Source organism: Diaporthe amygdali (genome assembly GCF_026229845.1).
Source record: "Diaporthe amygdali strain CAA958 chromosome Unknown NODE_9_length_1275696_cov_64_842800, whole genome shotgun sequence".
In the NCBI taxonomy this organism is placed as follows: Eukaryota; Fungi; Ascomycota; class Sordariomycetes; order Diaporthales; family Diaporthaceae; genus Diaporthe; species Diaporthe amygdali.
This window is the reverse complement of record NW_026517029.1, coordinates 685,223-699,526: the sequence shown is the minus strand read 5'-3', so window position 1 is coordinate 699,526 and position 14,304 is coordinate 685,223. Positions and strand designations below refer to the sequence as shown.

Sequence of the window (14,304 nt, the reverse complement as noted above, 5' to 3'; positions counted from 1 at the left end):
CAGATATGGTACCGTCCGCGGGTCGACCAGAAAATAAATCCCTATGTTCTGTTTGCTCTCAAAAAATTTCACTCGCTTGAGATCGAATGCCGAGGGCCTGCCTGGTCATCCGTTTTCGGACACCACGCAACGATGACTGCAGGATACTTTTATGTTGGCCGGCCTCACTTCTCCTGACCAAAGTCGTAGCTGTTGCCAAATTCCCTTTGCAAGTAAGACCCCAAAACCTTTTCATTCTTCACCCAATCCACCGGAATCTCCAACTGCGACTCTAGCCCAGCCAGTAAACCATTCACATCCTCCCCGAGCTGCAGTCTCATCGGATTACGATACCACGGCGCAAAGTGGATCATAGCAAGCATGACCCTCACCTCCTCGCTCATATTAGGCATTCCAGCATGCCAGAGTCTTAGATCCCTCAAAACGATGCTTCCCTTCCTGACATCAGGTTGTGATGGACCTCTTACACCCCGTCTATCAGCCAGAAGACTTTCTTTGATCCGTCCGCTCGCCCGCTCGCCGTGCTTGCCCGCTCGCCGTGCTTGCCCTCTTGAGCCGAAACGTCGGCGGTATGCGTGCCGAGCCAGAGCTCCGTGGATCCGTTTTCAGGCGTCATAGTCACGAGAGGGATATTGATAACTAACGCGAATGGATGTGAGGGGTGATCAAAATCGGCGTCCGAGTGTACAGGCTGCCGCTGGGGTGAGGCGCCGGGGAGGGGTGGCATGGCCGAGTTGGCGGAGCAGAAGGTCCATTTTGGACGGGGCCCGAGGACTGTTGATGTGATTTGGGTTGCGATAGGGTCTGTTGCCTTCATCAACACTAGTGCTTCCATGATCATGAGGTAAAAATGGGGCTGACTTGTGAAGATGGATTTGTAAAAGTACTCAGCTACAGGCGGAGGGTCTTGTTGTAAGTTTCCTTGGTTGTAATTGAAAGGCCCCTTGTCGCCAAGGGATTGCAAGTATCGCGCATCTTTGGTCATCTTCTCGTTGAGGGCATCCAGGTCCTTGTGGGGTACGACATCTTCGATGACTACAAGCCCATCGGCATGCAAATGTCGGACAGCGAGCTCAAGATTGCGCGGCCCAAGCAATTTGTTGCGCACCTCGACATCTGAGGGGCGGACGATGAACGGACGGGCTGGTTGCGGTTGGCGTGTAAGTGATGCCAGACCTCTGTGGGCGCAGCTCAGAGAGAAAGCTGCTTGCTGGCGGAACAACAAATTTGAGGTTTGTGCGATTGTTCTCATGGTGTCTACGTAAGAAAGTCTACTGATCAGACGTGATGAGAACCCATCTTTTCTGCATGCATTTATGTACTTAAGAATCTGTGGGAGGTTCCGCGAAGTTGTCCCAATCCCGAGCTCGGGTTTGCTCACCCCACTAACCCTCCAAATCCGAGCTCGGGATATGTTTCTCCTCTGAGCCTGTCCATCTGGTCCCTAAAGGCTTGCCCAGATCGTTGCAAATGGAATTAACTTGATTGTGATTGGTTGTTTTCTTGGAAAGCTGCTGAAGACGGTCCACTCCACGTAACTTGCAGGTCTGAGATGAGTCGTTGGACCGGCCACCCGGTGGATCGCTTGCACGCCATGAGACGACGGATGACCTCTTGCTGCGAGGCTTCGTCACGGATGAACCTTGCACCTGGTGCCCATGTTGGTTTCTCATTTCTAGCGAGAGAACGACTTGCTTACAGAATGCAATTGGGCCAAATGAATTGACCAAGACGGGAGGCATGTTTGCTGTGAAAGCGATGCCGCAAAGGTCAAGTCCACATTTTTCTAAGATTTCTGCTCTCGTATCCCCAATCTCCTGTGTGTTATTCTGTATACTTTTCAGCAGCTCAATGTTCTCTGGCGTTGCTTCGGTGCAAAGTATGGCCATGCAGACGAGCTGGTAATGAAGCGCAGATGCTAACACCACTTCAGCTCCCAGTCATCATCTTTGGTAAAACTTCAACCTACCATGGCATTTTCTGAGCATTCTTATGGACGGAAGAGAAAGACCCAGACCTCGATCCTCTCGTGAGTATGGTCTGAAACGAGCTGGCAGATTTACGGACCAACTGCGAAGCATATCAAACAGAACAACCCATGCCTGCTCTGTTATCGCGCCCGAAAAGCATGCATTGATGATGCGGCCGAGAATGAGCGATAAAGTGTTCAAATAGCTGTGATCTGTGTCGTGCTGGCTCGGCAAGGGCATTTGATCTAAATCGATTTTAAGAGGACATCGCTGGAACAAACTGAAAGTAATATCCTCACGGAGATAGTTCCAAAACCCTGCAGTCCTAAGACCGGATCCTAGGTAATCTATGAGGGGGCTTCGATAAGCTGCCAGTGAGTAGGCGCCTCGAAGGTGCCTATTTGGATCGATCTCTTCTGCGAAAGGTCAGCTGCAACACGCTCGTCTCACATAGCCAGGCGTACCACTGAGAATCTCGTATGAACGAAGAAGACAGACAGAAGCAAGTGCTAAGCCTTGCGTATGCACCTCGCCATCCTCTTCATCTTTCATTTCGATCAAGATACGGACGCAATGTCCATGATAAAACTCAGCTGCTACCTTCGCTGAAGGCGCAGTCGTTTGGCTGATATGCACTGCAGAAAGAGCCAGAATCGCGGCAAATGGCAGTGAGCTTTCTAACGCGATCTCGGGCAGCTTTGTCCCAAATAAGTAAGAACTGTCGCTGAGATCATACCAAGGCGCAATATTAGTGATGTAGTGGTGAAAATAGTGCGCGATTGAAGGATTCAAAAGGGCGTTTCGTGGCTTTTCCGGCGACGGAAGCGTTCCTGGGGCCAAGGCTTCTGAGCTTGATTAGTTAGTAAGCTATAATTTCACCATTTAAAATTCACTCAATCGCACGTTCAGCTTCGGTCTCATCTTCCATGCTCTTATTGTGAAATCGTGGAAGAGATGTGCTGCGGTCGCAGTATCGCTTTGCCTTGGAGCATCGTTGACAGATCGGAACTGCTTCGTCGCCTAGCCTCATGTAAGACGGGGCGCCAATGCTATGGGTCCATGGGCTTATTACACTTGACCTTTCGCACTCGACAGGTGTTGCTGAATTTTCAATGTTAGCGTTCGCTCATGGGATGAACACGTGCTGGAAGTCCGAACCATGCTATCTCGATGTCAGTAACATGCAGTCAGTCTTTCTCTCGACGTGAAGTAGGGCCGAATTTCTCACCTGTTGGATTGAAAATACGAGGCATCGCGGCCGTGTGATGACGATCATGAATGAGGAACAAAGGATCGAGCCGTATTGACCAGCAAGACCCCTGGCAGCGGCTGCGACGAAGCCCGTCGGGCGTCGGGGGTTTCAGATGAATAAGGATAGAAAAAAAGTCCAAAAAAGCACCTAGTGACAAAACATTTTCTGTCCGGAGCGTCGGCACCCACAACCCGACCCCAGGAAAACTCTCCGCAGCCGGTGACCCCGCCATCTCGGAGCAAACGGCGCCATGCCGCCAGTCCGTAGGGTGTCCATCGATTTCCAGTTGTCTTGAGATTTCCGCATCTAGGGCTGGGAGAGCTTAGGTCCCGCTGATCTTTGAGGCTTGGTGATGTTAGTGCTTAGGAGACTCGCGAGTGCTGTGGAACGCTCTGAGGATGCACGAAAATAGATGGCTTGAAGGATCCGAGGTGAACAGCCTCAAAGAATTCGAGTGACTTCACATTGACATATTGAAAATCTTGAGAAACGTTGCATTCAGATCCGATCAAGATGAGAAGTTGTATATAAGATGAAGAAAGATCCGATGAACGAATTTGTTTTGTCTTCATCGAATCAACTCACCCAAATACACCAATCTCGTCAACATCTCATTACCATCCCTACTACTTGACAACTCTCAACAACAAAACACCTTCAATATGGTCATGCAAACCCTCCTCCAGGCAACTATCCTCGCCGCCGCGGCCACGGCCGCTAGCATCCCCGTCAGGAGCACCTCGATCCCTGATGCCTTCCGTCTGTCCGCCACGGTCACCGGCCTGGATCTTAACCCCTCCCTTCAGGGCCAGGAACTTACCTACGTGTCCAACGCCGACTGCCAGGCCAATATCGTCTTCGCACCCGCCGGCGAGGGCGCCACCTTCTATACGACCGGCGAGATAGTCGGCGTCAACCACTTCTCCGATGACTCCTCGCCCGGCGCCGGCATGATTGTCACCCCTGGAGGCACCGCGACGGTGCCCAGCTCCAACGTGGTGGAGCTGCAGTGCTCAGCCAGCACCACCGGTGTCTCAGTCACTTCTGCTGGACTTCAGTACCTTGGCGGAGCGTGGATGGCTTGCCCGAGAGATGGCGCTGTAGTCTTGAGCTTCAAGCAGGCTGGGCAGAGGACGCTTGCTTCTTGCGCTGATGTCCAGCTTCTTCCCATCTACTAAGAAGCTTAAGGAATTGTTTCCCTGAGTGGTATAGTAAACTCGACTGCATATAGAGGATGCGACATTATAGAAATGAACATCAACACGGTTGGGGCACCATTCTCAGGAGCATTTGCGTTTTTACGGACTTCCATTCTTAGCATACCACGTGCATATAGTTCCATTTACACCATAATTGAAGACCTTGGCCAGGTACACAAACTTTTCGTTCATTTTATTCCCACTTGTGCATACTCTTGAGGTCTGTCCACACCCCACTAAATCATCTCAACGGATACACAGTTCAACAAATTCCCCAATCTCTTTGTTAAACTTCTCGGGCGCCTCATAAAACAGTCTGTGCTCAGTTCAGGCCTATTCTTCTTAGCCTTTCTCATCGTCTCAAGCATGCCCTCCAGCGGGAATCACTCAGACCGCCGTCCTGCCATGACCAGCGCCGGGACACTGATCATCTCCATCGGCTCACAGTACTCGTACCATGTACGGTCCGTCAACAACCTCGCCAACCAGGTCTGGTGGCAAAGTTCGCTAGTTCTCGTAGACCTCCTCCTCCTCCTTCCTCTTCTCTACCTAGATGTCGTCCTTGGCACGGGACGCAAACACCCGTCAACGAGGCCAACAGGCGCCCACTGGGAGGGAGGAGTGGGAAGTAAGTACGGCTACCTAGGCTCTAGATTTTATGAAAAGCGGTAAATGGTCTGCAACAGATATGCGAACACGATTTTTGTGTCAAGTGGCTGATGCATTTGTAGAAAGAAAAAAACTCTTCAGGTCTAAACGAATGGATATCATTAAAGATTAATAGCAGTCTATAAATCAAACGCGTGCCCTAATACAACTACTCCAGTCTCCTATTATCCACAAAGGCAATCAGCCTAAGTCCGACTTCCCGCTCAACCAAATTGCCTCCTATCCATTTTTTAGTCTCCAGTGCTTCCAGAGGGGCCGAAGTCAGGCCCAAAGAGCCTCTAAGCACCGCAGGTCAGATCACCGGTACCCTTGTCAAAGGTGCAGCGGCTGCTGTAGGTGTAGCTCAGCTATAGGTAGGCGTGGTTAGCTTTCGCTGTCACGGGCGCGATACAGTTGGGGAATTTCACTTACGTTGATGAAGCCACCCTCACCCTGAGTGTAGAACTGGTTGTTCGCAGTCATATACATGCAGTCGTAACTGGGAAGAGCGCATTAGTCTCTACCGACACAATACCAAAAAAAGTGAAAGGGGGCGCAGGTCAGTTGTGGGATTGGGCCATGAAATCACTCACTCAGTGTTCAGCTGCCCCAGGGTCAGTTTCGCTGACACCAACCCAGTCGTACCGGCAGGATCCTTCAGCTTGTATCCCTTGTTGTAGCAAACGGCAGCCGGGTACTTCTGGTAGTCCGGGTTGCGAGCCCACATCTCGGCCGTGGTCTTCTTGGAGAATTCCTCACGGGCCTGGTTCCATTTGCCGAGGTCCTTAATAGTATCGGCCCCGATCTCAACAGCGATCTTAGTGAGGATAGCCGCGCCCTTGACAGCGGCGATACCAGCTACGACCACAACAGGTGCCACTCGCTTCTGGAGGGCCTCGGAAGTCTGGTCCTCAGGAGCAGGCGCAACGGTGAATTTGCCATCCGTGCCCTAAGCGACAATATAATCAGCAACCATGATAGAGTGGAAAGCGTTCTGAAAGGCCTGAATTACCTTCTGGCCGGTTAGATCAACAGTCGTGGAGGCGGGAATGTTGGCGTTTGGAGGAGTAGGAGCGCTGCTGGCTTGAGGAGCTGGAGCGGCCAAGGCAGAGGCACACAGAGCCAGCTGGGCAACGAAGGAGAGGGTGAACTTCATGGTGAAAGTTTTGGTAAAGAAAGATCTTGGAAATAGGAGTGAGTGTTGAAGAGGCTGTATTATTGGGGTAATGCTGTTGATGAGGCTTGATGCGATGATGTTGTTCAAACGAAGATATGGAGGAAAACATGGCCCTCTTTATACACTTCATCGTGGACTCTACACAGCCGAACGACGATATCTGGTTCTGTGATCCCTCGGCAGTGCAGAGGTAGGAATACAGCTGTCGCTACTATTCTCCGGTCTATCTTCCGCCATTTCGCCGGTGCTAGAGGTAGTTGTAGGCTGTGTTGCAGGCTGTGGAGGTGGGATGAAGCAGATATCGCCAAAGCTGACTCTCGGAATCTTCTCCCAAGATGAGGCGAAATCTAGCCAAAGTTGGATGGAACGGTCTTCTACGATCTTCTGTACTTCGCATCATGCGCAGGGTGGCTCGCAAAGCTTACTGACAGCACTTGATGTAAGCTACGCTTTGTGCTTTCATAGAGGCAGTGTAACTCTTTGAACCGTTCGTGCACTGGATCGGACGAACACCCAAACACCTCCTGACAGACAGTAGTGCTCTGCCTCGCCCTACTGAACTACTGTGGACGAACTCGTCGAGCTGTTCTAGCCCGTTCCTCTTCCCAGGACTGGCTAGCTTGTCCCGCACGGCAGCAGCGGGCTGGAAGCTTATTCTCGTTTCGCTTGACGGTTGCCAATCGGATTCGCGAGCCAGAGGAACACCTCAAGCTCAAGGTATCCACCGTTGAGGCCTCAATCATGCGGCTGAAATGCACGTACGACTGGTTCATGATATATCTGGGGCAGCCAATCGGGCTCTCCCGTAGATCTGGATTCTACCGGACTGCCGGGGAAGCATCTGCCGTTGTGCGCTCTTGCGCGATCCATCTGATTGCTGGGGTTTCATTGACAGGTCGCTTTGCCATCCACGACTCATGTCCACAGAGTCACAGCGCGCGCGACAGTCGCAAACCCCCCAGATGTCATCCGAAGTTCTTTGAGGAGAAGCGTTTGGTCAAACATCTAAATTGATGGTCACCCCATTACTGCCGGAAGACGCCGTAGTCTAATCACCTTACGGGGCAAATAAAGCCCTATCGCTAGTTTCACAGTATGTGCAGCTAGCCGACGGGAGAAAGCTAAATCTAGGCCGTCTAAGCCCATGTTGGGAGCCACTCCAATTCAGTTCTGACAGCACTGCATGGTATTGGCGTCGCCGATTCTAACACCAGATCGACAGGAAAACCTTCCTGAGTCCCGGATTATCACCTGACCCAAGAGGCTTGGTCAAGTGTTTTAATGGTCCGTGAACACGCAAGTAGTGTGATTGGTTCCTCATTGTGAACTTAGACATATTAGCTGTGAGAGTGCATAATATGCGGCATTCAACGTGCAGGAAGCAAACCCCGTTATCATTTGTTCCAAAATTAGAAAGGTGCACCTAGAATACTAAACTTGCCAGATTGCACTGCCGTGTTGCTTTAAGGTGGCAGGTTGAAGAAATCACATCGTCTGATTCCTCTCAGCTGTTTGAACTAGGCGTGAGAGGCTCGCTACCAGACAAAATGGAGCACCAAATTAGTGAGTCAAACCCCCTGACCATTTCCTGAACTTCAAAGAAGCATAAACTCGCATCGGGATAGTAGAACCGGATAGTTTGCCAAGGAAGTGGTTGCAGTGTCGTGCGTATCTGGGTAAGGACTTAGAATTTGAAAGTGAAGCTGTGCAGTCGAAAGACGTCCTAGGACTCCACTCCACATTAAACGTTCCCCTCAACTTCGAAAGAGCCAATCGCGACTCGAATGTGGCTCACAGTATATTCCCGTTCGACAGCTTTACCCGGAGCTTTGGCTTGGGTCTTTTCTTCTGTCTACTGTCTGTGTGCGGAAATTAGGGTGGTCCAACAAAATATTTTGCATGAACAATTTGTCCGCGTGTTGCTGCGTTCATGTTGGAGCCGAAGGCGATCTTTTGTTTTTCCGGCTTAAAGCGACGGCAGTGTCTACTATAATACTTGTCAAGGATTATTTACGGCAAGCAGTAACCACCATCCACAATGATATCTGTTCCCGTTGTGTATGAAGCCGCATCCGAGGCGAGGAATAAGTAGGCCCCTTTCAGCTCATGGACCTGGCCCTCTCGGCTAAGAGCAAGGAAACATGTTAGCAACTAGCTGGTCTCTTGCTGACAACTCAAAAAATAACTTTGAGCAACTTACCCCATGGGAATCTTGTCTTTCCAAACGTTCTTAGTGTTTTCAGACACGAATGTTGAGATCTCTGTAGCAATGTAACCTGGTGAGACTGCATTGGCGCGGGCAAAGCCAACCCATTCAACAGCAAATGATTTGCCTAGACCCCAAACCTCCGTTAGACAATGTGTTCCCTTCGATATCCAGGGATGAGGGGCCGAATAACTGACACATATGGCTGGCACCAGCCTTGGCCGCATTATACGCTGCTTGCAATTGGGGAACGTTTACAATATGGCCAGACATGGACGCAGTAGCAATGAAGCTGCCGCCATTGAAGTCCTCCAGCTTCTTGCCCGCCAAGTCGAGGCCCGTCTCTTTTTGTCTCTTCCAGATCTTGCCGCATGTGCGCGCGCAATAGAAGACGCTGTCGAGATCATTGGCTACGACTTTGTGATAGTGTTCGAGCTCTCCGTCAATGGCGGGACCCTGTGTCCATGGAATGCCTGCGTTGGCCACGAAGACATCGAGGCGATTGTTAAACTCTTTGATCTGGGAATTCACAGCTGCCTCGACATCCTCGGCGGACGTGACATTCACTTGATATGCGCGACCTGTGGCAACGTCAGCTACTCCAGGCCCGAGAATTTATGGGGCAAACATTTGAAAGCTCATTCGTATATGCAATCACAATGACTTACATTTAACGCCGTACTCGGCCTCGATTTCTTTTGCGCGCTCTAGCGCCTTTGCGTTGCTATTGTACCAGATTATCACATTCGCGCCCGCTTCGGCGTATGCGTGAGCAACGCCCAAACCGATACCTGCGCCGGCACCCGAGACGATAGCTGTCCGGCCCTTCAAGGAAAGCAGGTCGAACACCTTGGTCTTTGAAGACGCCGCTGCTCGTGATCGATTGTGTCAGCTGCCCGCCTCTATACACAATGTGATGTGGGTTCCTAACCGGTGACATCGTGTTCGAATTTGCCGTCCTTCATTTTGTCCCTATGTTTCCAAAGACGAATCTCTACAGCATCGTTTTTGAGCGCTTTTTCACGTGGAATGGCTGGGACTTTTACCACGTTTATACAAAAGACTCTGACTCGCGTCGGCTACCATTGCTGCCGGCTGCTAGCTTGGCGAGGTCCTAGAGGCGACGCTGTTTCGTTGCATCCGCGGCAAGATCCACTTAGAAGCCATAGTCACAAACAGGAAATCTCCAGGACTCTATGTGACTGAAGGCCCATATCTTATCCGATGCCCCACGGCAGGGCCTTAGATTGGATCCCTGATATGCCTCCATGCCGTAAGAAGCAGTTCCGTCAGGTATCAAAGTGAGCCAGCCACGCTGTCGAGGGCGGTGATGAGTTTGCTGTCCCATGACACACCGATCGACAAGATGCAGAAGCCGCGAGTCAACAGTCACTGGCATTTTCTTGTACTGTGTAGTGAGAGAGGAAGACCAGGGACATCACCGAGGCTGATTGAGTTTTTGTAGACAATATTTGAGCGATCTATTCGCCTAGTTGTCTTCTTCGTGCAAGACGTCACCTGGATGTTGTCAACTGTGTCGTTGTTTGATTTCTGGCCCTACGCCTCAAGTTGGTGAGAATCGATGATGAATTTGCACGATTACAGTGCTACTATCTAGGCAAGCCTTATCTGGGCCGCCTGTGTACTTACCGACCCCTCCATATGCCTGCGTCTTCCAACGGCCGTTGTGATAATAGACTACTTTTTTTTGCCCCAATATTGCATTGATTCCTGATATGTTGCTACAATGGGGTTCAAGCTGCCGGATGGACTCCATCGGCGTCTCTCTAGGCAACGAGGAGGATCATGACCCGCCGCACACCCATCAATTAGCTCTCCTATCGCGAGGTGCGCTAAAGGCTTTTCAACCCGTGATTGTCGGGTTTCCTACGCTCATATATAATTACTTGGCAAAAAGGGCTCCTAAAATGTATCAAGCCAGCCAGTGCGATGTTTCACGCCGCACGGCAACATCGATGAAACAGGCACATGCTTCTCGAACAAGCGAGACGACAGTATCATGAGATCCTCCTTACTGACCCTCTGTCAAAGCTCTGGTCCAGTCAAACTTCCGCCATCTCTTCTTGAAGCCGTCGGCTCGCGGATCACCTCGACTCCATCTCCCTTGCTTCTTGATGTTATCCGGCTCACAGTCCAGCATACCGCCAATGATTTCCCTGGCGAATAAATCACCCTTGGGCCATCTCGAAGAGTCTTCTACAATGTGTCCCAACCCGCCGTCGATGGTGAACCACACGTGGAAGTACGGCATCTCCTTGGCTATGCTCCTCCGGAACGCGAGCTTGCCAGCCCCCTCCCTTGCCTTCTTGCCGGTGTCTATGAGCTTCTTGTGCTGGCTCCACTCCTCCTCCGTTGAGAGCACAGCCTCGCGGAAGAAAGCAGGCGCTGTATCGCCAAGGTCCCACGGGATGGGAACTGCAACGAGTGCGGCGTGTAGTCGGCGATGAGGGGCGGCGGCGTTCTCGTAGAAGAGCACCTCACGGCCTTGCTCATGGTACAGCCTCGTGAGGCTCTTCATGAAGTTGCGCATCTCCTCCCACTCATCATCATCGCATTCCAGAAGATTTGTCCGGTGGCTAATGGGCACGACGACGGCCCCGCCTTCAGCGCCCTTCAGCTCTGGCTCGGTGGCCAGCGTCAGGTACACGCGCGTTCCAAGTGCAAGTATGGGTGCAATAGGCAAATCCTGAGGTGGCTGCCGGTCTTCATGGTGGCATAGTGGGCAAGTCTCAAGGACTTTGTTCATCTTCTGATACTCGCTCACTGCCATGTTCTTGAGGTTAATTTCAGACTTGTGCACGCGCTTGGCGAGCTTTTCGGCGTTTTCGTCAAGATACTCCAAGTCGTCGTCGAACTTAGCATCTTTGGCAATGCGCTCTGCAAGTCGGACGCCCTCGCCGCCTGCTTGGCCCCTGGTGCGCCGCTCTTCGCGGACCATATCATCGATGCTCATATCCTCGTTCGCCTCAACCGTGCCACGCTCTCGTCCGCGCTTGTTGTCAATTGCCTTCACTTCATTTCTGGTTCCAGCGAGCATTCGACTGTGAGTCGCGTCCAGTACCACGGCCTTGTCCCCACTAGCTGTACCGTTGAAGCGAGCCAAGGCCGCATTGTACTCCTCTTCGAGTTTTGCAGCGTCCGGCGCCTTTCGTAGTTTTGCCTTCATTACTTGTGCGCGCATGCGGTTGAGGGTTGTCTGGTCGACAGGAGGAACGGCATCCTCCATGACAATCCCTTGCTCTGGCTCGTCGTCTGGGCCAATGGCTTCTTCTTGCGGTGGCGGACGGGTTCTGGCCATGCGCTCTCGATACAACCCCCCAGTAGGCTTCTCTGCGCCCTTGTAGCCCTCTCCATAGACTTTGCGTCTATCCATCTCAGTCTTCTCCTCCCGCGCATCATCGAATTCCTTCAGGTTTCCGAAACGCTCCTCGCCCACTTCGTCCACCAAACGGCCAGTCTGTTCTGCTACCCTGTAGACTGCGTTCAGTTTTGTCATTCGCCACGAAGAACCCTCATCGCCGAATGTATAGTCCACCTCGCTCGTGGTTTCGTCCCGGGAATTCGCTGAAGCATTACTGCCATCTCCCAGGCCTGTGTTCAACTCTCTATGGTGGATTACACGCTCCGGAACCTGCTTCGGAGGCGGCGTCTTCTCCTTCTTGCCGCGATGGATGTAGTCGATGTCTATTGCGCCGGTCATCCAGGAGTCCCTCTCGAGAGGCGTGGCTTCGTCTCGGGGTAGCTCTTCGTCTGGTATGGGAAGCTTCTCTTTAGCATCTGTAGATGCAATAAAGTCTGGCTCTTCATTTCCAGCCGGCTCTCTGTCCCTGTGTCTGTGTCGGTGCCTCCCAGAGTCGCCGTCGTCGTCTCGTTTCGAGTGTCGAGACCGCTTATGTCGGTGACCATCATCTGAATCGTGCTCCCGAGAGCGATGGTGCCTGCTTCTATGGCCGTCTCTGTCTTTGGCCCTCTCCCTGTCGTCTCTGTCGTCTCGATCACGGTCACGCCTGTCTGGCGATCTCGAGCGTCGATGATGGTGGCGATGCCTATGTTTCTTTTCCCGTCTCTCCGCACGCTCTTCTGCTCGTTCTCTTTCGGCCTTCTCAGCAGCAAGCTGCTTCTCGAAATCGTCAAGTCCGTCCATTGCAGGAGAAGAACGGGACTAGAGGAAGGCCGATGGTCTAGTGATGCTCTGAACAACGTGGACTGGATGGCCAAGAGCTTCAGAGAAGCACCTCGGGGAAGAGAGATATTTCCAGCGTTGAGGCTATGTGACGTGATGCTCCCCAAACCCTCTCCAGGGTAGCTCCAGAATTGAAGTGGCTGCAGGGCTTAATGTGTTAGCGGCAGGCAACTGGAGCGTGGCTCCCCACAGTGACATCGATGCTGCCCCGCAGACACTGGGGAAACTTTTCATGTGAGTTCGCTTTCCCTTCCCAACAAGCAACACCCGTTTGCCAAAGCTTGGATCACTGCCCTTTCAAGGCCAGCCGAAAGACAATGGCATCTGCTTCGACGGCATCAAACAGCCAGCCCGGTGCTGAGAATGGGCAGCAGCCCGTCGCTATTGTATGCGTCGGCATGGCCGGGTCGGGCAAGACGACCTTCATGCAACGCATCAACGCCCACCTCCACGGACAGAAGGACCCGCCATACGTGATCAACCTCGATCCAGCCGTCCTGAACGTCCCTTTCGACAGCAACATCGACATCCGAGACAGCGTCAACTACAAGGAGGTGATGAAGCAGTACAACCTGGGCCCAAACGGTGGCATTCTCACGTCCCTTAACCTCTTTGCGACAAAGGTAGATCAGATCCTCGGCCTCCTCGAGAAACGCACACAGCCCGATCCCGCCAACCCGAATCGGAAGCCGATCCACAACATTCTGGTCGATACGCCAGGTCAGATCGAAGTCTTCGTGTGGTCCGCATCGGGGACGATCTTGCTCGAGAGTCTGGCCTCGAGCTTCCCTACCGTCATAGCATACATAATCGACACGCCGCGGACAAGCTCGACGTCGACCTTCATGAGCAACATGCTCTACGCCTGCAGTATCCTCTACAAGACCAAGCTTCCCATGATCCTCGTCTTCAACAAGACCGATGTCAAAGACGCCAGCTTCGCCAAGGAATGGATGACGGATTTCGAGGCATTCCAGGCTGCGCTCCAAGATGATGAGAATAGCAACGCATTCGGCGGGGCAGAAGGCGGCGAAGGTGGGGGCAGCGGGTACATGGGAAGTCTGCTGAACAGCATGAGTCTGATGCTGGAAGAATTCTATGCGCACCTTAGTGTAGTCGGTGTGAGCAGCATGACAGGCGCCGGTGTCAACGACTTTTTCGAGGCGGTAGCCGAGAAGGCTGAGGAGTTCAAGAGGGACTACCAACCGGAGTTGGAGAAGAAGAGGAAGGAGAGGGAAGATGCGAAGCGGGCGACAAGAGAGAAGGAGCTTGACAAGATGATGAAGGGCATGTCTATGGCTGGTCTTGCTACAGACGAAAAGAAGGATGGGGACGGCGATATCGATGTTGTCAGCGATCAGGACTCGGAAGATTACGACGACGACGAGACAGACCGCGCGGGCTTGCAGGCGAGGTATGAGTCGGCAATGGAGGGCGGCGAAGAAACACTAAGTCAGGAGGCCAGCTTTGCAAAGTTTCTACACCAACAGCAGAAACAAGGCTAGCCGTTGGCATGTTCAATGGTTTCTTCGGTATTCGTGCCCGTACCCTCCGGGCGAGTATGGTTATCAAAATTGCATGTTCAGAGCCGGTCTACTCAGGGACAAGAGTCGGCATCTGTGTGGCGTTCGGTGTAGGGTCTTGATAC

General features: G+C 52.3%; 7 protein-coding genes across 7 annotated transcripts; 3 read left to right on the top strand and 4 right to left on the bottom strand.

The window, feature by feature from the left end:
* Positions 1 to 164: 164 nt before the first annotated feature.
* On the bottom strand, positions 165 to 3,223 carry J7T55_013019 (phytanoyl- dioxygenase; the record flags this gene model as incomplete). Its single annotated transcript, XM_053141667.1, has 10 exons — positions 165 to 378; positions 468 to 1,178; positions 1,391 to 1,444; positions 1,523 to 1,649; positions 1,700 to 1,918; positions 2,018 to 2,107; positions 2,252 to 2,386; positions 2,435 to 2,815; positions 2,874 to 3,071; positions 3,199 to 3,223. The coding sequence occupies 10 exons, from the start codon at positions 3,221 to 3,223 to the stop codon at positions 165 to 167; spliced, it is 2,154 nt and encodes a 717-aa protein (XP_052995366.1).
* A 661-nt stretch (positions 3,224 to 3,884) lies between these two features.
* J7T55_013018 (uncharacterized protein) lies at positions 3,885 to 4,400 on the top strand (the record flags this gene model as incomplete). Its single annotated transcript, XM_053141666.1, has 1 exon — positions 3,885 to 4,400. The coding sequence occupies one exon, from the start codon at positions 3,885 to 3,887 to the stop codon at positions 4,398 to 4,400; it is 516 nt and encodes a 171-aa protein (XP_052995365.1).
* Positions 4,401 to 4,787: 387 nt separating this feature from the next.
* J7T55_013017 (alpha beta hydrolase fold protein) lies at positions 4,788 to 5,093 on the top strand (the record flags this gene model as incomplete). The annotated part of the gene is made up of 1 exon (XM_053141664.1): positions 4,788 to 5,093. The coding sequence occupies one exon, from the start codon at positions 4,788 to 4,790 to the stop codon at positions 5,091 to 5,093; it is 306 nt and encodes a 101-aa protein (XP_052995364.1).
* Positions 5,094 to 5,368: 275 nt separating this feature from the next.
* Positions 5,369 to 6,225, bottom strand: J7T55_013016 (uncharacterized protein; the record flags this gene model as incomplete). Its single annotated transcript, XM_053141663.1, has 4 exons — positions 5,369 to 5,437; positions 5,502 to 5,568; positions 5,663 to 6,018; positions 6,082 to 6,225. 4 exons carry the CDS (start codon positions 6,223 to 6,225, stop codon positions 5,369 to 5,371), a joined length of 636 nt encoding a protein of 211 aa, XP_052995363.1.
* Positions 6,226 to 8,256: 2,031 nt separating this feature from the next.
* On the bottom strand, positions 8,257 to 9,417 carry J7T55_013015 (sorbitol utilization protein sou1; the record flags this gene model as incomplete). The annotated part of the gene is made up of 5 exons (XM_053141662.1): positions 8,257 to 8,371; positions 8,447 to 8,579; positions 8,650 to 9,033; positions 9,121 to 9,321; positions 9,384 to 9,417. 5 exons carry the CDS (start codon positions 9,415 to 9,417, stop codon positions 8,257 to 8,259), a joined length of 867 nt encoding a protein of 288 aa, XP_052995362.1.
* Positions 9,418 to 10,484: 1,067 nt separating this feature from the next.
* J7T55_013014 (cell cycle control protein cwf19) lies at positions 10,485 to 12,617 on the bottom strand (the record flags this gene model as incomplete). Its single annotated transcript, XM_053141661.1, has 1 exon — positions 10,485 to 12,617. One exon carries the CDS (start codon positions 12,615 to 12,617, stop codon positions 10,485 to 10,487), a length of 2,133 nt encoding a protein of 710 aa, XP_052995361.1.
* Positions 12,618 to 12,973: 356 nt separating this feature from the next.
* Positions 12,974 to 14,161, top strand: J7T55_013013 (tpase npa3; the record flags this gene model as incomplete). Its single annotated transcript, XM_053141660.1, has 1 exon — positions 12,974 to 14,161. The coding sequence occupies one exon, from the start codon at positions 12,974 to 12,976 to the stop codon at positions 14,159 to 14,161; it is 1,188 nt and encodes a 395-aa protein (XP_052995360.1).
* Positions 14,162 to 14,304: the final 143 nt, after the last annotated feature.